Consider the following 22,220-nt stretch of genomic DNA (forward strand, 5'->3'; position numbering starts at 1 on the left):
TTGAGCCGTTCGCCTGCTCCTGCCTTTTGCCTGCTCGCACAGCAGCTGACATCTCCAGAGCTCCCAGGCCACCTCTCTTCCTCCGGGGCTTGGCGTGTGATCGAGTGCCGCCCCCCAGAAGCAGCCGGGAACCCCCCTGAACTGTGGCAGTTAAGCCGTTCACCTGCTCCTGCCTGTTCCCTGCTCGCACCGCAACTGACACCTCCGGGACTCCCAGGCCACCTCTCTTCCTCCGGGGCTCGGTGTGTGAGCAAGCTCCGCCCCCCAGAAGCAGCCGGGAACCCTCCTGAACTGCGGCAGTTGAGCCGTGCAACAGCGGACCCAGGAAGCACATTGGGAGCCTGCTCCACCGAGGCGTGTAAGCGCCGCTCCACCCCCCCGAGCCAGCGGGGTTCTTCTTCAGTCAGTGCAGCAGCGGGCCCAGGAAGCACATCGGGAGCCTGCTCCACCGAGGCGTGCAAGCACCGCTCCGCCCCCCCCCCCCCCGAGCCAGCGGGGTTCTTCTTCAGTCAGTGCAGCAGCGGGCCCAGGAAGCACATCGGGAGCCTGCTCCACCGAGGCGTGCGAGCACCGCTCCGCCCCCCCCCCCCCGAGCCAGCGGGGTTCTTTTTCAGTTAGAGCAGCAGCGGGCCCAGGAAGCACATCGGGAGCCTGCTCCACCGAGGCGTGCGAGCACCGCTCCGCCCCCACCCCCCCGAGCCAGCGGGGTTCTTTTTCAGTTAGAGCAGCAGTGGGCCCAGGAAGCACATCGGGAGCCTGCTCCACCGAGGCGTGCGAGCACTGCTCCGCCCCCCCCCCCCCCCGAGCCAGCGGGGTTCTTTTTCAGTTAGAGCAGCAGCGGGCCCAGGAAGCACATCGGGAGCCTGCTCCACCGAGGCATGCGAGCACCGCTCCGCCCCCCCCCCCGAGCCAGCGGGGTTCTTCTTCAGTCAGTGCAGCAGCGGGCCCAGGAAGCACACCGGGAGCCTGCTCCACCGAGGCGTGCATGCACCGCTCCGCCCCCCCCCGAGCCAGCGGGGTTCTTTTTCAGTTAGTGCAACAGCGGACCCAGGAAGCACATCGGGAGCCTGCTCCACCGAGGCGTGCGAACGCCGCTCCGCCCCCCCCGAGCCAGCGGGGTTCTTCTTCAGTCAGTGCAGCAGCGGGCCCAGGAAGCACATTGGGAGCCTGCTCCGCCGAGGCGTGTGAGCACCGCTCCGCCCCCCCCCCCCCCCCCCCGAGCCAGCGGGGTTCTTCTTTAGTTGGTGCAGCGGCGGGCCCAGGGGGCGCGTCAGGAGCCTGCTCCACCAGGGCGTGCGAGTATAAATAAAAAATTTATACTGAAAGTCGCATGTTAAACTGCTAGTGGCATGTTAAACTGCATGCTAATCTGTTAGTGGCATGTACTGTTAATGTTAATGGCATGCACTGCTAGACGCATGAAGAACTTAGTAGCATGTACTGTTAGACGCATGTATTGTTGGGAGCAGGTATTGATAGTCGCATGAAAAACCGTTAGGCTCATGCACAGTTAATATTAACGACATGTACTTTTAGACGCATGTGTCGCTAGGAACTTAGTACTACTAAGAACTTAGTAGCATGTACTGTTAGACGCATGTATTGTTGGGAGCAGGTATTGATAGTCGCATGAAAAACCGTTAGGCTCATGCACAGTTAATATTAACGACATGTACTGATAGTCGCATGAAAACTGTTAATGACAAGTACTGTTAATGTTAATGGCATGCACTATTAGATGCATGAAGAACTTAATGGTATGTACTGTTAGACGCATGTACTGTTAGACGAATGCACTGTTAGACGCATGCACTGTTAGATGCTATACGGTCAGAGACGTCACAAAACCAACCTCCACTTAACTTATCTTCTTTTCCACCCTAACCCATCTACAATCCAGTGTTCTCCCTAGCGTGTTTCAGCCAGGCGCACCGCCCAGCTACTTTAAGTGAGCGCCCAACTGTCATTTTGCTGCAGATACCGCGCCGGACCGGTTCCGGGATCTGACATTGGACTCGCGACTCGGCAGTGGTTCACGCATGAATTGTCAAGCGCCTGCTTCTTCCAGATTGCCTGCACCCTGTACTTGAAGGTGAACAGACCTTTCCTGCCTGAACCACATCTTCAGCAGCACTTAATTCAGCACGCAAGGATAATGCCTGTTCTTCCGCACATGCTCAGATCAGGTCTAACTGAGCATGAGCAGAAGAACCAGCATTAGCGACCAAAGCAAGCCTGCTGAATTAAGTGCTACAGCGCTTTTACAAGGATTTTCCATGAATCACGCCACTGCCCACGGTGGAGTACGGGCAGGGAAGGGGTAATTTGCATAGCACGCCAAGGGGTTGTATTTCGATTGGTCCAACACCTTGGCGCATTATGCAAATTACCCCTTCCCCGCCCCTACTCCTTCACTGTGAGCAGGGAAGGGTAATTTGCATAGTGTTTTTAACATCGACCTATTAAAATATTTTCGCACACGCTCCAAAGGTCCGCCCCTTCAACATCGGAACTTTTGTTTCCCGCTGTGCTGAGGGACAAGGCAGAAAGTTTTGGGCGGGTTAAGTTGATGGTCTAACTTCCCTCTGTGCTTTCAGCAGGGTATTTTTGGAGAAAAAAAAAAGTTTTAAGCTCTTTCAAGCAGAGACTATTTTCTTACTTTTAACTCTGCAGCCTGCGTTGTTGGTAAACTAATAGAAATATTTAATATTAAATTTTTGAAGAGAAAAAAGTTGTAAGCTCTTTCAAGCAGAGAATATTTTCTTACTTTTAACTCTACAGCCTGCGTTGTCTGGTAGACCTATAGAAATATTTAATAGCAGTAGGTCCTCCAGAAAGGGGAAAAAAAAAAGAGTCCAGGGCCAGACTTGGCTGTGTTTTTCCCTCTTTGTGACTCTGTTCAATGCTGCTGCATACGAGAGCGCTATAAAAATATTTAATAGCAGTAGATCCTCCAGAAAGGGGAATAAAAAAAGAGTCCAGGGCCAGACTTGGCTGTGCTTTTCCCTCTTTGTGACTGTGCAGCGCTGCATACATCTGAGAGCGCTATAGAAATAATTAATAGCAGTAGGTCCTCCAGAAAGGGGGAAAAAAGAGAAGAGTCCAGGGCCAGACTTGGCTGTGTTTTTCCCTCTTTGTGACTCTGTTCAACGCTGCTGCATCTGAGAGCTCTATAAAAATATTTAATAGCAGTAGGTCCTCCAGAAAGGGGGGGGGGGGGGGAAAGAGTCCAGGGCCAGACTTGGCTGTGTTTTTCCCACTTTGTGACTCTGTTCAACGCTGCGTACATCTGAGAGCGCTATAGAAATAATTAATAGCAGTAGATCCTCCAGAAAGGGGGAAAAAAAAGAGTCCAGGGCCAGACTTGGCTGTGTTATTCCCTCTTTGTGACTCTGTTCAACGCAGCTGCATCTGAGAGCTCTATAGAAATATTTAATAGCAGTAGGTCCTCCAGAAAGGGGAAAAAAAAGAGTCCAGGGCCAGACTTGGCTGTGTTTTTCCCTCTTTGTGACTCTGTTCAACGCTGCGTACATCTGAGAGCGCTATAGAAATAATTAATAGCAGTAGGTCCTCCAGAAAAGGGGGAAAAAAAGAGTCCAGGGCCATACTTGGCTGTGCTTTTCCCTCTTTGTGACTGTGCAGCGCTGCATACATCTGAGAGCGCTATAGAAATAATTTATAGCAGTAGGTCCTCCAGAAAGGGGGAAAAAAAATAAGAGTCCAGGGCCAGACTTGGCTGTATTTTTCCCTCTTTGTGACTGTGCAGCGCTTCATACATCTGAGAGCGCTATAGAAATAATTAATAGCAGTAGGTCCTCCAGAAAGGGGGGAAAAAAAGAAGAGTCCAGGGCCAGACTTGGCTGTGTTTTTCCCTCTTTGTGACTCTGTTCAACGCTGCGTACATCTGAGAGCGCTATAGAAATAATTAATAGCAGTAGGTCCTCCAGAAAGGGGGGAAAAAAAGAGTCCAGGGCCATACTTGGCTGTGCTTTTCCCTCTTTGTGACTGTGCAGCGCTGCATACATCTGAGAGCGCTATAGAAATAATTTATAGCAGTAGGTCCTCCAGAAAGGGGGAAAAAAAAGAAGAGTCCAGGGCCAGACTTGGCTGTGTATTTCCCTCTTTGTGACTCTGTTCAACGCTGCGTACATCTGAGAACACTATAGAAATAATTAATAGCAGTAGGTCCTCCAGAAAGGGGGGAAAAAAAGAGTCCAGGGCCAGACTTGGCTGTGCTTTTCCCTCTTTGTGACTCTGTTCAACGTTGCGTACATCTGAGAGCGCTATAGAAATAATTAATAGCAGTAGGTCCTCCAGAAAGGGGGAAAAATAAGAGTCCAGGGCCAGACTTGGCTGTGTTTTTCCCTCTTTGTGACTGTGCAGCGCTGCATACATCTGAGAGCGCTATAGAAATAATTAATAGCAGTAGGTCCACCAGAAAGGGGGAAAAAAAAGAAGAGTCCAGGGCCAGACTTGGCTGTGTTTTTCCCTCTTTGTGACTCTGTTCAACGCTGCGTACATCTGAGAGCGCTATAGAAATAATTAATAGCAGTAGGTCCTCCAGAAAGGGGGAAAAAAAAGAGTCCAGGGCCAGACTTGGCTGTGTTTTTCCCTCTTTGTGACTGTGCAGCGCTGCATACATCTGAGAGCGCTATAGAAATAATTAATAGCAGTAGGTCCTCCAGAAAGGGGGAAAAAAAAGAAGAGTCCAGGGCCAGACTTGGCTGTGTTTTTCCCTCTTTGTGACTCTGTTCAACGCTGCGTACATCTGAGAGCGCTATAGAAATAATTAATAGCAGTAGGTCCTCCAGAAAGGGGGGAAAAAAAAGAGTCCAGGGCCAGACTTGGCTGTGCTTTTCCCTCTTTGTGACTCTGTTCAACGCTGCTGCATCTGAGAGCTCTATAAAAATATTTAATAGCAGTAGGTACTCCAGAAAGGGGGAAAAAAAAAGATTCCAGGGCCAGACTTGGCTGTGTTATTCCCTCTTTGTGACTCTGTTCAATGCTGCTGTATCTGAGAGCGCTGTAAAAATATTTAATAGCAGTAGGTCCTCCAGAAAGGGGGGAAAAAAAAGAGTCCAGGGCCAGACTTGGCTGTGCTTTTCCCTCTTTGTGACTGTGCAGCGCTGCATACATCTGAGAGCGCTATAGAAATAATTAATAGCAGTAGGTCCTCCAGAAAGGGGGAAAAAAAAGAAGAGTCCAGGGCCAGACTTGGCTGTGTTTTTCCCTCTTTGTGACTCTGTTCAACGCTGCGTACATCTGAGAGCGCTATAGAAATAATTAATAGCAGTAGGTCCTCCAGAAAGGGGGAAAAAAAAGAGTCCAGGGCCAGACTTGGCTGTGTTTTTCCCTCTTTGTGACTGTTCAACGCTGCGTACATCTGAGAGCGCTATAGAAATAATTAATAGCAGTAGGTCCTCCAGAAAGGGGGAAAAAAAAGAGTCCAGGGCCAGACTTGGCTGTGTTTTTCCCTCTTTGTGACTGTGCAGCGCTGCATACATCTGAGAGCGCTATAGAAATAATTAATAGCAGTAGGTCCTCCAGAAAGGGGGAAAAAAAAGAAGAGTCCAGGGCCAGACTTGGCTGTGTTTCTCCCTCTTTGTGACTCTGTTCAACGCTGCGTACATCTGAGAGCGCTATAGAAATAATTAATAGCAGTAGGTCCTCCAGAAAGGGGGGAAAAAAAGAGTCCAGGGCCAGACTTGGCTGTGCTTTTCCCTCTTTGTGACTCTGTTCAACGCTGCGTACATCTGAGAGCGCTATAGAAATAATTTATAGCAGTAGGTCCTCCAGAAAGGGGGAAAAAAAAAGAGTCCAGGGCCAGACTTGGCTGTGTTTTTCCCTCTTTGTGACTGTGCAGCGCTGCATACATCTGAGAGCGCTATAGAAATAATTAATAGCAGTAGGTCCTCCAGAAAGGGGGAAAAAAAAGAAGAGTCCAGGGCCAGACTTGGCTGTGTTTTTCCCTCTTTGTGACTCTGTTCAACGCTGCGTACATCTAAGAGCGCTATAGAAATAATTAATAGCAGTAGGTCCTCCAGAAAGGGGGAAAAAAAAAAGAGTCCAGGGCCAGACTTGGCTGTGCTTTTCCCTCTTTGTGACTCTGTTCAACGCTGCGTACATCTGAGAGCGCTATAGAAATAATTAATAGCAGTAGGTCCTCCAGAAAGGGGGAAAAATAAGAGTCCAGGGCCAGACTTGGCTGTGTTTTTCCCTCTTTGTGACTGTGCAGCGCTGCATACATCTGAGAGCGCTATAGAAATAATTAATAGCAGTAGGTCCTCCAGAAAGGGGGGAAAAAAAGAAGAGTCCAGGGCCAGACTTGGCTGTGTTTTTCCCTCTTTGTGACTCTGTTCAACGCTGCGTACATCTGAGAGCGCTATAGAAATAATTAATAGCAGTAGGTCCTCCAGAAAGGGGGAAAAAAAAGAGTCCAGGGCCAGACTTGGCTGTGTTTTCCCCTCTTTGTGACTCTGTTCAACGCTGCGTACATCTGAGAGCGCTATAGAAATAATTAATAGCAGTAGGTCCTCCAGAAAGGGGGGAAAAAAAGAGTCCAGGGCCATACTTGGCTGTGCTTTTCCCTCTTTGTGACTGTGCAGCGCTGCATACATCTGAGAGCGCTATAGAAATAATTTATAGCAGTAGGTCCTCCAGAAAGGGGGAAAAAAAATAAGAGTCCAGGACCAGACTTGGCTGTATTTTTCCCTCTTTGTGACTGTGCAGCGCTTCATACATCTTAGAGCGCTATAGAAATAATTAATAGCAGTAGGTCCTCCAGAAAGGGGGAAAAAAAAGAAGAGTCCAGGGCCAGACTTGGCTGTGTTTTTCCCTCTTTGTGACTCTGTTCAACGCTGCGTACATCTGAGAGCGCTATAGAAATAATTAATAGCAGTAGGTCCTCCAGAAAGGGGGGAAAAAAAGAGTCCAGGGCCATACTTGGCTGTGCTTTTCCCTCTTTGTGACTGTACAGCGCTGCATACATCTGAGAGCGCTATAGAAATAATTTATAGCAGTAGGTCCTCCAGAAAGGGGGAAAAAAAAGAAGAGTCCAGGGCCAGACTTGGCTGTGTATTTCCCTCTTTGTGACTCTGTTCAACGCTGCGTACATCTGAGAACACTATAGAAATAATTAATAGCAGTAGGTCATCCAGAAAGGGGGGAAAAAAAGAAGAGTCCAGGGCCAGACTTGGCTGTGTTATTCCCTCTTTGTGACTCTGTTCAACGCTGCGTACATCTGAGAGCGCTATAGAAATAATTAATAGCAGTAGGTCCTCCAGAAAGGGGGAAAAAAAAGAGTCCAGGGCCAGACTTGGCTGTGTTTTTCCCTCTTTGTGACTGTTCAACGCTGCGTACATCTGAGAGCGCTATAGAAATAATTAATAGCAGTAGGTCCTCCAGAAAGGGGGAAAAAAAAGAGTCCAGGGCCAGACTTGGCTGTGTTTTTCCCTCTTTGTGACTGTGCAGCGCTGCATACATCTGAGAGCGCTATAGAAATAATTAATAGCAGTAGGTCCTCCAGAAAGGGGGAAAAAAAAGAAGAGTCCAGGGCCAGACTTGGCTGTGTTTCTCCCTCTTTGTGACTCTGTTCAACGCTGCGTACATCTGAGAGCGCTATAGAAATAATTAATAGCAGTAGGTCCTCCAGAAAGGGGGGAAAAAAAGAGTCCAGGGCCAGACTTGGCTGTGCTTTTCCCTCTTTGTGACTCTGTTCAACGCTGCGTACATCTGAGAGCGCTATAGAAATAATTTATAGCAGTAGGTCCTCCAGAAAGGGGGAAAAAAAAAGAGTCCAGGGCCAGACTTGGCTGTGTTTTTCCCTCTTTGTGACTGTGCAGCGCTTCATACATCTGAGAGCGCTATAGAAATAATTAATAGCAGTAGGTCCTCCAGAAAGGGGGAAAAAAAAGAAGAGTCCAGGGCCAGACTTGGCTGTGTTTTTCCCTCTTTGTGACTCTGTTCAACGCTGCGTACATCTAAGAGCGCTATAGAAATAATTAATAGCAGTAGGTCCTCCAGAAAGGGGGAAAAAAAAAAGAGTCCAGGGCCAGACTTGGCTGTGCTTTTCCCTCTTTGTGACTCTGTTCAACGCTGCGTACATCTGAGAGCGCTATAGAAATAATTAATAGCAGTAGGTCCTCCAGAAAGGGGGAAAAATAAGAGTCCAGGGCCAGACTTGGCTGTGTTTTTCCCTCTTTGTGACTGTGCAGCGCTGCATACATCTGAGAGCGCTATAGAAATAATTAATAGCAGTAGGTCCTCCAGAAAGGGGGGAAAAAAAGAAGAGTCCAGGGCCAGACTTGGCTGTGTTTTTCCCTCTTTGTGACTCTGTTCAACGCTGCGTACATCTGAGAGCGCTATAGAAATAATTAATAGCAGTAGGTCCTCCAGAAAGGGGGAAAAAAAAAGAGTCCAGGGCCAGACTTGGCTGTGTTTTTCCCTCTTTGTGACTCTGTTCAACGCTGCGTACATCTGAGAGCGCTATAGAAATAATTAATAGCAGTAGGTCCTCCAGAAAGGGGGGAAAAAAAAGAGTCCAGGGCCATACTTGGCTGTGCTTTTCCCTCTTTGTGACTGTGCAGCGCTGCATACATCTGAGAGCGCTATAGAAATAATTTATAGCAGTAGGTCCTCCAGAAAGGGGGAAAAAAAATAAGAGTCCAGGACCAGACTTGGCTGTATTTTTCCCTCTTTGTGACTGTGCAGCGCTTCATACATCTGAGAGCGCTATAGAAATAATTAATAGCAGTAGGTCCTCCAGAAAGGGGGAAAAAAAAGAAGAGTCCAGGGCCAGACTTGGCTGTGTTTTTCCCTCTTTGTGACTCTGTTCAACGCTGCGTACATCTGAGAGCGCTATAGAAATAATTAATAGCAGTAGGTCCTCCAGAAAGGGGGGAAAAAAAGAGTCCAGGGCCATACTTGGCTGTGCTTTTCCCTCTTTGTGACTGTACAGCGCTGCATACATCTGAGAGCGCTATAGAAATAATTTATAGCAGTAGGTCCTCCAGAAAGGGGGAAAAAAAAGAAGAGTCCAGGGCCAGACTTGGCTGTGTATTTCCCTCTTTGTGACTCTGTTCAACGCTGCGTACATCTGAGAACACTATAGAAATAATTAATAGCAGTAGGTCCTCCAGAAAGGGGGGAAAAAAAGAGTCCAGGGCCAGACTTGGCTGTGCTTTTCCCTCTTTGTGACTCTGTTCAACGTTGCGTACATCTGAGAGCGCTATAGAAATAATTAATAGCAGTAGGTCCTCCAGAAAGGGGGAAAAATAAGAGTCCAGGGCCAGACTTGGCTGTGTTTTTCCCTCTTTGTGACTGTGCAGCGCTGCATACATCTGAGAGCGCTATAGAAATAATTAATAGCAGTAGGTCCTCCAGAAAGGGGGAAAAAAAAGAAGAGTCCAGGGCCAGACTTGGCTGTGTTTTTCCCTCTTTGTGACTCTGTTCAACGCTGCGTACATCTGAGAGCGCTATAGAAATAATTAATAGCAGTAGGTCCTCCAGAAAGGGGAAAAAAAAAGAGTCCAGGGCCAGACTTGGCTGTGTTTTTCCCTCTTTGTGACTGTGCAGCGCTGCATACATCTGAGAGCGCTATAGAAATAATTAATAGCAGTAGGTCCTCCAGAAAGGGGGAAAAAAAAGAAGAGTCCAGGGCCAGACTTGGCTGTGTTTTTCCCTCTTTGTGACTCTGTTCAACGCTGCGTACATCTGAGAGCGCTATAGAAATAATTAATAGCAGTAGGTCCTCCAGAAAGGGGGGAAAAAAAGAGTCCAGGGCCAGACTTGGCTGTGCTTTTCCCTCTTTGTGACTCTGTTCAACGCTGCTGCATCTGAGAGCTCTATAAAAATATTTAATAGCAGTAGGTACTCCAGAAAGGGGGAAAAAAAAAGATTCCAGGGCCAGACTTGGCTGTGTTATTCCCTCTTTGTGACTCTGTTCAATGCTGCTGTATCTGAGAGCGCTGTAAAAATATTTAATAGCAGTAGATCCTCCAGAAAGGGGAATAAAAAAAGAGTCCAGGGCCAGACTTGGCTGTGCTTTTCCCTCTTTGTGACTGTGCAGCGCTGCATACATCTGAGAGCGCTATAGAAATAATTAATAGCAGTAGGTCCTCCAGAAAGGGGGGAAAAAAAGAAGAGTCCAGGGCCAGACTTGGCTGTGTTTTTCCCTCTTTGTGACTCTGTTCAACGCTGCTGCATCTGAGAGCTCTATAAAAATATTTAATAGCAGTAGGTCCTCCAGAAAGGGGGGGGGGGAAAGAGTCCAGGGCCAGACTTGGCTGTGTTTTTCCCTCTTTGTGACTCTGTTCAACGCTGAGTACATCAGAGAGCACTATATAAATAATTAATAGCAGTAGGTCCTCCAGAAAGGGGGGAAAAAAAGAGTCCAGGGCCAGACTTGGCTGTGCTTTTCCCTCTTTGTGACTCTGTTCAACGCTGCTGCATCTGAGAGCTCTATAAAAATATTTAATAGCAGTAGGTCCTCCAGAAAGGGGAAAAAAAAAGAGTCCAGGGCCAGACTTGGCTGTGTTTTTCCCTCTTTGTGACTGTGCAGCGCTGCATACATCTGAGAGCGCTATAGAAATAATTAATAGCAGTAGGTCCTCCAGAAAGGGGGAAAAAAAAGAAGAGTCCAGGGCCAGACTTGGCTGTGTTTTTCCCTCTTTGTGACTCTGTTCAACGCTGCGTACATCTGAGAGCGCTATAGAAATAATTAATAGCAGTAGGTCCTCCAGAAAGGGGGGAAAAAAAGAGTCCAGGGCCAGACTTGGCTGTGCTTTTCCCTCTTTGTGACTCTGTTCAACGCTGCTGCATCTGAGAGCTCTATAAAAATATTTAATAGCAGTAGGTACTCCAGAAAGGGGGGAAAAAAAAGAGTCCAGGGCCAGACTTGGCTGTGCTTTTCCCTCTTTGTGACTGTGCAGCGCTGCATACATCTGAGAGCGCTATAGAAATAATTAATAGCAGTAGGTCCTCCAGAAAGGGGGAAAAAAAAGAAGAGTCCAGGGCCAGACTTGGCTGTGTTTTTCCCTCTTTGTGACTCTGTTCAACGCTGCGTACATCTGAGAGCGCTATAGAAATAATTAATAGCAGTAGGTCCTCCAGAAAGGGGGAAAAAAAAGAGTCCAGGGCCAGACTTGGCTGTGTTTTTCCCTCTTTGTGACTGTGCAGCGCTGCATACATCTGAGAGCGCTATAGAAATAATTAATAGCAGTAGGTCCTCCAGAAAGGGGGAAAAAAAAGAAGAGTCCAGGGCCAGACTTGGCTGTGTTTTTCCCTCTTTGTGACTCTGTTCAACGCTGCGTACATCTGAGAGCGCTATAGAAATAATTAATAGCAGTAGGTCCTCCAGAAAGGGGGAAAAAAAAGAGTCCAGGGCCAGACTTGGCTGTGTTTTTCCCTCTTTGTGACTGTGCAGCGCTGCATACATCTGAGAGCGCTATAGAAATAATTAATAGCAGTAGGTCCTCCAGAAAGGGGGAAAAAAAAGAAGAGTCCAGGGCCAGACTTGGCTGTGTTTTTCCCTCTTTGTGACTGTGCAGCGCTGCATACATCTGAGAGCGCTATAGAAATAATTAATAGCAGTAGGTCCTCCAGAAAGGGGGGAAAAAAAGAAGAGTCCAGGGCCAGACTTGGCTGTGTTTTTCCCTCTTTGTGACTCTGTTCAACGCTGCGTACATCTGAGAGCGCTATAGAAATAATTAATAGCAGTAGGTCCTCCAGAAAGGGGGAAAAAAAAAGAGTCCAGGGCCAGACTTGGCTGTGTTTTTCCCTCTTTGTGACTGTGCAGCGCTGCATACATCTGAGAGCGCTATAGAAATAATTAATAGCAGTAGGTCCTCCAGAAAGGGGGAAAAAAAAGAAGAGTCCAGGGCCAGACTTGGCTGTGTTTTTCCCTCTTTGTGACTGTGCAGCGCTGCATACATCTGAGAGCGCTATAGAAATAATTAATAGCAGTAGGTCCTCCAGAAAGGGGGAAAAAAAAGAAGAGTCCAGGGCCAGACTTGGCTGTGTTTTTCCCTCTTTGTGACTCTGTTCAACGCTGCGTACATCTGAGAGCGCTATAGAAATAATTAATAGCAGTAGGTCCTCCAGAAAGGGGGAAAAAAAAAGAGTCCAGGGCCAGACTTGGCTGTGTTTTTCCCTCTTTGTGACTCTGTTCAACGCTGCGTACATCTGAGAGCGCTATAGAAATAATTAATAGCAGTAGGTCCTCCAGAAAGGGGGAAAAAAAAGAGTCCAGGGCCAGACTTGGCTGTGTTTTTCCCTCTTTGTGACTGTGCAGCGCTGCATACATCTGAGAGCGCTATAGAAATAATTAATAGCAGTAGGTCCTCCAGAAAGGGGGAAAAAAAAGAAGAGTCCAGGGCCAGACTTGGCTGTGTTTTTCCCTCTTTGTGACTCTGTTCAACGCTGCGTACATCTGAGAGCGCTATAGAAATAATTAATAGCAGTAGGTCCTCCAGAAAGGGGGAAAAAAAAGAGTCCAGGGCCAGACTTGGCTGTGTTTTTCCCTCTTTGTGACTGTGCAGCGCTGCATACATCTGAGAGCGCTATAGAAATAATTAATAGCAGTAGGTCCTCCAGAAAGGGGGAAAAAAAAGAAGAGTCCAGGGCCAGACTTGGCTGTGTTTTTCCCTCTTTGTGACTCTGTTCAACGCTGCGTACATCTGAGAGCGCTATAGAAATAATTAATAGCAGTAGGTCCTCCAGAAAGGGGGAAAAAAAAGAGTCCAGGGCCAGACTTGGCTGTGTTTTTCCCTCTTTGTGACTGTGCAGCGCTGCATACATCTGAGAGCGCTATAGAAATAATTAATAGCAGTAGGTCCTCCAGAAAGGGGGAAAAAAAAGAAGAGTCCAGGGCCAGACTTGGCTGTGTTTCTCCCTCTTTGTGACTCTGTTCAACGCTGCGTACATCTGAGAGCGCTATAGAAATAATTAATAGCAGTAGGTCCTCCAGAAAGGGGGGAAAAAAAGAGTCCAGGGCCAGACTTGGCTGTGCTTTTCCCTCTTTGTGACTCTGTTCAACGCTGCGTACATCTGAGAGCGCTATAGAAATAATTTATAGCAGTAGGTCCTCCAGAAAGGGGGGAAAAAAAAAGAGTCCAGGGCCAGACTTGGCTGTGTTTTTCCCTCTTTGTGACTGTGCAGCGCTGCATACATCTGAGAGCGCTATAGAAATAATTAATAGCAGTAGGTCCTCCAGAAAGGGGGAAAAAAAAAGAAGAGTCCAGGGCCAGACTTGGCTGTGTTTTTCCCTCTTTGTGACTCTGTTCAACGCTGCGTACATCTAAGAGCGCTATAGAAATAATTAATAGCAGTAGGTCCTCCAGAAAGGGGGAAAAAAAAAAGAGTCCAGGGCCAGACTTGGCTGTGCTTTTCCCTCTTTGTGACTCTGTTCAACGCTGCGTACATCTGAGAGCGCTATAGAAATAATTAATAGCAGTAGGTCCTCCAGAAAGGGGGAAAAATAAGAGTCCAGGGCCAGACTTGGCTGTGTTTTTCCCTCTTTGTGACTGTGCAGCGCTGCATACATCTGAGAGCGCTATAGAAATAATTAATAGCAGTAGGTCCTCCAGAAAGGGGGAAAAAAAAGAAGAGTCCAGGGCCAGACTTGGCTGTGTTTTTCCCTCTTTGTGACTCTGTTCAACGCTGCGTACATCTGAGAGCGCTATAGAAATAATTAATAGCAGTAGGTCCTCCAGAAAGGGGGAAAAAAAAGAGTCCAGGGCCAGACTTGGCTGTGTTTTTCCCTCTTTGTGACTGTGCAGCGCTGCATACATCTGAGAGCGCTATAGAAATAATTAATAGCAGTAGGTCCTCCAGAAAGGGGGAAAAAAAAGAAGAGTCCAGGGCCAGACTTGGCTGTGTTTTCTCCCTCTTTGTGACTCTGTTCAACGCTGCGTACATCTGAGAGCGCTATAGAAATAATTAATAGCAGTAGGTCCTCCAGAAAGGGGAGGAAAAAAAGAGTCCAGGGCCAGACTTGGCTGTGCTTTTCCCTCTTTGTGACTGTGCAGCGCTGCGTACATCTGAGAGCGCTATAGAAATATTTAATAGCAGTAGGTCCTACAGAAAGGGGGGGGAAAAAGTCTAGGGCCAGACTTGGCTGTGCCTTTCCCTCTTCTTTCATTATAGAGTGTTTGGGGCAGGTTAAGCCCAGAAGAGAAAGAAATAAAAATCCTTGTAGCACTCACTGGTTCCTGTTAAAGTGACCCATCTGCCTTTCCTTTTTTTGTTCATATCTTGCCCTGCCGTAGTGTAAATGTGCACTGAATATCCAATAGCTCCCACGTTACCACTCAAAAGTCTTATTCATAGGTACTTTTCATTTTACCAACATGAGTAAAAAAGTGTTCAGAAAACAACACTGCTCAGTTATTTCAGAAAAGAGACGCCACAAAGCAATGAAGGTGCAGCATCAACTGCTGATGTGGCAATTTCAGACAAAGACATTGCAGAGGCTGGTCCATCAGGGGAAATCTTTTCAGCACACACTCTGCCAATTGATAAATCTAAGCACCGCTTATCTGGCATAAACAAACAATGGTTTAAAGATTTTGATTGGCTAATGGTCAAAGAAAATGGTATGTGGTGCTCACTGTGCACGAAATATTCAAACAAACACCTCCCAAGGAGGGAGTTACCTTGGGTAAATGTGCCATGCACAAGAATTCAAAAAGAAAGCTTGCTGGACCATGAAAAAAGTAAAACACACATTGAGTCTTCTTCTGCCCTTTAAGATCTGTATCTATGTTAAATAACTTACAGAGAGATGCCTTTGTGGGAGCTTTAAGATTCATGTATTGGTTGGCAAAAAATGAGTTGCCACATACAACGTTGTTTGAAAAGCTGTTGGAACACTGTAAAGAAATGGGTTGTTCCTTTTTACAACATCTCAATGTTGGTAAAAATGCCTATTACACCTCAGAAAGAATAATGCAAGAGCTGCTGGATGTCTTAGCATCAAAAATAAAGTCTAACATATTGAAAAATATGCACGCTGAAAATTTTTTCAGTATTCTATGTGATGAAACCACAGACATCTCAGTTGTAAAACAATTAATTATTTACATTAAATATGTTTTCCAGGTCACTGAACAGGTCAAAATTAGTTATGTATCAACCAGCAATATGAGTGATGGCAAAGCAGAGACTATAACCAACACACTGAGTGAGACTATGGACATACTAGGCTTGAAAACTGCTAATCTGGTTGGACTAGGGTCAGATGGAGCAGCTGTTATGATTGGGAAACAGAAAGGTGTGGCAAAACTGCTTAAAGATAAAACATCTGGACTCTTGGTCAACTGCCACTGTGTAAACCATCGATTGGCCCTTGCAAGTGCCCAAGCAGCAGCTGCCATACCTTATTTAACAAAACTGAATGACATTTTAAGGCAGCTGTTCTATTTCTTCCAAAATTCTTCAGTTAGGATGGCTGGTTTAACAGAAATGCAAAATATTCTGAACATTCCCCAGATTAAGCTTAAAATGGCCAGTGACACTAGATGGCTGTCTCATGCCTCTGCAGTACAGTCACTACGACAGTGCATGATGAGTGTCATAGCTGCGCTGGAAAGAGAGGCCACTGAACGAAATGACATCACAGCTGAAGGATTAAGCAGATGTATTAAAACGTACAATTTTGTTTCCTCTCTGATGATGCTTTCAGATGTATTACCTTTGTTGTCCAACTTATCTAAGGCTTGGCAAAGGCAAGATGTCAATCTTACCGAAATTGAGCCAATTTTGCTCGCCACAAAATTGTCCATCATGCAGTTGAAAGACACTCCTGGGAGATATTTTCAAAGCCTTCATCTTTGTCTGGCAGAAGAATGGTCAGATCTCCGCATTGTCTATACACAGAGTGATGTAATGGCATTCAAAATTGCAATATATGATAAATACCTAGAAACAGTTGTCAAGCACCTAGATGCAAGATTCCCTGACATGCCAATTATTTCCAGCTTTTCAAAAGTTTTCAATGCAGAAACTCACGATTCAAGTGAGTCTGCTGAAATTCTTTTTGCTCATTACTCCAAAAATGGTAGCCCTCCAATTTTAAAATATGAAAGTAGCAGGCAAGAATGGACAGTTGCATCAAAAATGATCAGAAGTCAATCATACAAAGACTTCAGTCCAAAACAAATTTTATTAAAAATGGCAATGACATCAGAGCTCAAAGAGTCGTTTTCAAATTTAGCCAAACTAGTTCATATTGGGCTAGTGATCCCACTGAGCATAGCTGAATGTGAAAGGGGGTTTTCTGCCCTTAAAAGGATCAAGTCATGCTTGAGAAATCGCATGAACCAAAGCACACTAAATAATCTCAAGCTGATCTCCTTGGAGGGCCCAGATTCTGAGGACTTTGATTATGGGAAAGCTGCAGACAACTGGGCCTCTAGGAAAAAAAGAAGAATAAATATTTAACTGAAGGTAAAATTATGTCCTTACCTGATAATTTTCTTTCCTTTAGTCACAGCAGATGAATCCAGAGACTAAGCAGTATCAAATATAGGGAGGGATGTATCAAAGCAGTCCAAACATAGGGATGGAAATAAAGAAGCGAACGGGAAATCCCTCGCCCCCAAATCCTGCCCTGTAGCACGCATCCAAGGAGATTCTACATTCCAGAGAGTATGTTACCCACAATCATACAGAGGCTACCCTCCCTAGCCTATGTGAACAGGAGCCATTCTTGCCTGAGAGCACCATGCTGTGGAAAACACAGCTACATCCCACGAATAGAATGAGTGCAAAGCAGCCTCCCATCATAACCGACAGGCCCCAAATATCCTCCTGTGGAATGGAACCATCGTGCCTGGCAATGGTCCTTAGCTTATGTCAAAACCCATGAGCACCACCGCAGACCAGACCTTTTCCTCGCAAGGGTCTAGGGCATCAAGCCTGGAAACGGGATAAGGGAAGACTCCTCCTCTAACTGAAGGCCTCTGAAGCACAAATCTATAGGGCTCCCTCAGGAGGCAAACTGTTGACCAAAGTCAAGAAGAATGCCAGAGGAGAGGCAATACAACAAAACTGTACCTGGGCCCCGAAGTCACAAGTGCCTTTCCCAGAGCCCACAAATAGATACAGTAACAACATTAGACACTGCGATATCTGATCCAACTTTTAGCCCACTCCTCCACATGAATGACCCAGAAGGAGTGGAAAGAAAAAAAACTCTGATCCAGAGAGAAAGAGCTGCAGCTAGCCCACAACTAGCCTAGCCCCAGCTGTCAGCTGGCCGGGATTAAACAAGGTACACTAGGCTGCCAGTGAAATGGCGCCCCAACCAAGGCCAACCTCAGCTAGGGCCTGTTGAATAATGAGGGCAAAGGAATCACTGCCGGAGGCGGTATCCCTCCTCCAAGAGAAGAAAGATTGACAGCAGTGGCACCGGCAACTGCAGTGACACCCCCTCCTCTTTCGTGGCGGGAGGGAAGGGCCTTGGCTGACCGCCCTCAGGGCCTGTTGCTGCCCCCGCGCGACTACAGCTGAAGCAGCCTCGGCTATCCTACGTGACAAAGTAGTAAAAAAAAAACTCCTCCCACCGGCGCCTCTCCAAAGAGAATGGCAACTTCTGTAGCCCCGCGCCCACAGAACAAGTGAGCTTATGGAACTTAGGTAGCCAGGTTCTTCAAAGGGGAGGGGAGAAGGGACCTGAGAGCCAGGTGTTGCCCCCCCCCCCAAATGGCACTGTACAGCTCCCATCCCGCAGCTCAACTGAGGCCTGAGCCGCAGGAACATTTCTCCTCCACTGAGGCCTAATGCCACAGGAACATTTCTCCTCTGAGGCCTAAGCCACAGAAATATCTTTCGAAATCCACTGTAGAATCCAGGAACTGTGAGGAACCCCTGTGGTCCAGAAGGCACCACATCTAGTAGAGTAAGGGACCTGGGAGGTTTCCAGGTGTTACCTTGAAGAGGGCGAGGTAGGGACGCTGGGAGGGCCCAGGTGTACCTCCAAAGCTGAAACCTGATGGATGTAATCCTACTAGTTTCTGGATTCATCTGCTGTTGATGACGAGGAATATTTTTTCTTCATTAGGTTTCCCATATTTTTTTTCCATTGTTTTCACTTTTCTTCCTGAAAGCGACAATACTTGTGGTGTTTGGTTTATGTCATAACAATTGTTATTAAAAATTTTTGTTAGGATTGCAGGATCCTAAATTGGATACTTTTTAAATTTAATAAAAATATTCTGGCACAAGTGTTGAACCTTAAAAAAGGTTGGAAAATAATTAATGATAATTAACTAATAAAAATAGTACACATTTAATTTTCCCCACCACCAATTTTCCCCGTCCCACCCCACCCGGCTACTTTTTCATGCCACCCGGCTGGAAAAAATTTCTGGGGAGAACACTGACAATCCAACCATGAACCTCTTACTAATATTACTACTCTACATGCTAAGTATTAGCATCAAAGAGATTCACACTCTCTACCCTCAACTACAATTTACCCATTTCCCCGCTTTATCGACCACGCACATCTCCATTCCACAAGAAGACAATACATATAACATTAGCATTATCTCAAACACAAGAACACATCAACGCACCCGCAAAAAAAGAACAAGGGTAGTAAAACCCATAAGAACCATTACCCATACCAATCCCATCACATCCGCTACTATCCCCTGTGCTCATCTTAACACTAGATCAGTCAGGAACAAGGCCTTTATAATCAAAGATTGGATCATCAGCAAACAAATAGCCTGCCTCTTTCTAACTGAAACTTGGCTACTGTCTGAAGATGACCCAATAATTACCGATCTCCTTCCTGACAATTTCAAAATCCTTACATTAAACCGCGAGGGAAAAAAAGGAGGAGGATTAGCAATTCTTCTCAAAGAAGGATTCGAGTTCGAACTTATGGACTCCAAAACATCCAACCAACTAGAAATCCTAGCCTGTAAAATCAGTAACATCCACTTAGAAGATTCCCTCTCATGCATATTATTCTACGTCTCACCGAAAAGTTGGTCAAAAGCCAAAGAGGACTTTTGTGAATTCGTCCTACACAACTCTCTTAGTTCCTCCTACAATATTATCGCAGGAGACATAAACATACATCTCGATGAAGAGGACAACAAAGACACAAAAGAATTCAAAAACTTCCTATCCCTACTTAACTACAACCTCCCTCCGCACAAACTCACGAAAAAGGCCACCATCTAGACGTAGTAGCCTTGTCCACAAAGGAACTCCCAGACCTCACCATCTCATTACCAGGAGGCACCTGGTGCCACGACATCTGGTCCGATCACTTCACTTTCTACTTCAAGCTAATCTGGTTCCAACGAAAACAAATTACCCAACCAAAAATAAAAAAAGAACATCTCACGAGAGGCCACATCAACCCAGATAACTACTGGGCGCAATATAAACTACAAGCAGAGGTAAAGGAAGTAGCTGATTTTTGGGATCACTGGACCACTACCAGCACCTGCATTTTAGACAACATTGCACCTAAACATACCAGTAAAAGTAATGCAAATAAATATAACAAATGGTTCGACATCGATCTTCTAAAAATGAAAGTTAGCCAGACGTCTAGAAAGAAAATGGAAAAAAACAGGAGAATTATCAGACCGTAACAATTGGAGAGCCAATATAAAAACCTACAAACAACTAATAAAAGATAAACGCAAAGCATTTTACTCAAACAAAATCAATTCATCCTGCAACAGCTCACGAGGAGTTAATACAAAAGAGCTGTTCAATCTGGTTACTAACCTATTTGACACCACCCGCTACACTCTACCCACACACAACTTTAAATTACCCTCGGCGAACGACCTAGTCCTGCACTTTGATTCAAAAATTAAAAAACTAAGAAACAATTGCCCAACAGAAGAACCTAATGAACACCATATACCTAACACACAAGGAAATGAAACCCCTGCAGACATGTTCTGGGATTCATTTCAAGACATAGATTGAAATAACTATACCAAATTATACAACAAATACTCCAAATCCTGGACTCATGTCCCCCGGAAATCATGAAAGCGGCACCACTTGAATTTAAACTATCTCTACTGCACTACTTAGCCCATAACCTGAAAAACGGAAAATTCCTCACCAACAAAGGCCACATAATAATAACCCCTATCCTAAAAAATAGCAAAGAATCGTCAGCCCTAGTTTCCAACTACAGACCAATTGCTTCCATATCACTCTTTGTAAAGATCATGGAGGGGCTGGTACACTCCCAATTAATGGAATATCTAGACCAGTTCTCACTCCTTCATGAGACTCAATCCGGCTTTAGACCGCTTTTCAGCACAGAAACGGTAATTGCGGCCATCTTAGATTACTTGCACATATTTTTAAGCAAAGGCCTCAGTGCCCTGATCATGCAATTCGACATGAGCTCTGCCTTTGACCTTGTAGACCATGCGAATTTGCTACAATGTCTAGACGCTATTGGCATCAGAGGCGAAGTGCTAAACTGGTTTCATGGTTTCATTTCGTCCCGAACCTATCAGGTTCACTTCAATAATGATCTCTCCAACACCTGGAGCAACCCAACCGGCGTTCCACAAGGGTCCCCACTATCCCCTCTGCTTTTCAATATTTACATGACCTCACTGAGCGTTCAATTAACCCAGCTGGGGATAAAATTATTCAGTTACGCTGATGACTTCACAATTATTATCCCATTTGCCAACTCCATCTCGGAAACAATTCCAAAAGCATCAGAAGCCATAAACTTGATGGAACATTGGATGACAGACTTCAAACTCAAGCTCAATACTGAGAAGACAAAATTCTTTGTCGCTTCACCGCGCTCTCTTGACACCAAAACCCCACTAGACATCAACAAACATAACTACCCCATACAGCCCACCATTAAAATACTGGGTGTAACTCTGGACCAATGCCTCACCAAGAAAGATCAGGTGGACTCCCTAATCAAAAAGAGTTTTTTCACCCTCTGGAAACTTAAATCCATTAAAGCATACTTTGATAACTCTGCCTTCAGAATCTTGGTACAATCCCTCGTATTAAGTCAACTCGACTACTGTAACATCGCCTACTTAGCAATCCCCCAAAAGAATATGCGACGATTACAACTAATGCAAAACACTGCGGTCAGATTAATCTTCGGTCTAAAGAAGTTCGATCACGTGACGCCATACTTCAAACAGCTACACTGGCTGCCGATGGAAGCTCGTGTAAAGTTTAAGTTCGCCTGCCTCTGTTTTAAAGTTTTCTACGGTCTAACCCCTAAATACATCACTGACCTATTCTCCTTCTCAGCCAACAAACACACTCGCACTTCGTTTCTCCCCCGGTTAGAGGATGCAAACTAAAAAACACCATGAGCATCTTCTCTCACATCAGGCTGCTCTATGGGGTAAAGACCTAGAACAATTCCTATTGCCCACCACTTATGAGGTATTCAGGAAACGCCTCAAAACTCACCTATTCCTGAAATACCTAGACAGCTGACCCACTTCCCTCCTTCCCCTCTCTTGCCCTTTCTCCCCATTGTTCCCACATCCCTTAAGTTAACTCAACTTGTACGTCAACTCAACTTGTACTCCACTAATCTTCTGTAAACCGCATAGAACTTAACGGTATTGCGGTATATAAACTGTTATTATTATTAAATGATTAGAAGAGTTTTTCCCTTTTCAGGCTTAATTTTTGCTGGTTATAAAGTAAATACTTTGTTCCTGTAAAGGGGAATTACTGTTTTTGTTTTTCCTGTATTAAAAATTTTAATGTGAGCTAGATGGAAATAGTTTATGATGCAATGACTTTTTTCTGATTCTATTAAGATTGAAAAATTCAATTCCTTACTGTTCTGGATGCTGAACTGTTGTAACAGTATAAATTAAAAATATATAAAAAAAGAAAATGGTTATAGCAAGAAATCACACTTTTTTTTAAATTGACCTCCAGGTTATCTGGAATGATTCTGATGGCAGAACAAGATTACAGGCTTTCGATGTCACCAGAGAGGAGTTCTGAGTCTTCCCATAAGGAATAAGAAAGTAGGAATGAGTCCTACAAATAGACATGACTGTACTACATTATAAGGACCTAATATACTATCAGTAAGAGAGATTAAAAAAATGTAACTTAGAAGTAGTTTAGAGGTCACAACTCGATAGAAAACTGGATTTGGTACCTTGTAGCCCCAAAAAGCACAGTTACTTACCATAACAGGTGTTATCCAGGGACAGCAGGCA

The 22,220-nt window shown here is 45.4% G+C and overlaps 1 protein-coding gene across 1 annotated transcript; it reads left to right on the forward strand.

Moving 5' to 3' along the window:
* Nucleotides 1–1,991: 1,991 nt before the first annotated feature.
* LOC117362910 (zinc finger protein 862-like) lies at nt 1,992–22,018 on the forward strand. Its single transcript, XM_033949997.1, has 3 exons — nt 1,992–2,092; nt 15,097–16,088; nt 21,931–22,018. Exons 2-3 carry the CDS (start codon nt 15,139–15,141, stop codon nt 22,016–22,018), a joined length of 1,038 nt encoding a protein of 345 aa, XP_033805888.1. The 5' UTR covers nt 1,992–2,092; nt 15,097–15,138.
* The last annotated feature ends 202 nt before the right edge of the window (nt 22,019–22,220 follow it).

Source organism: Geotrypetes seraphini, chromosome 6, assembly GCF_902459505.1.
Source record: "Geotrypetes seraphini chromosome 6, aGeoSer1.1, whole genome shotgun sequence".
Taxonomy (NCBI): Eukaryota; Metazoa; Chordata; class Amphibia; order Gymnophiona; family Dermophiidae; genus Geotrypetes; species Geotrypetes seraphini.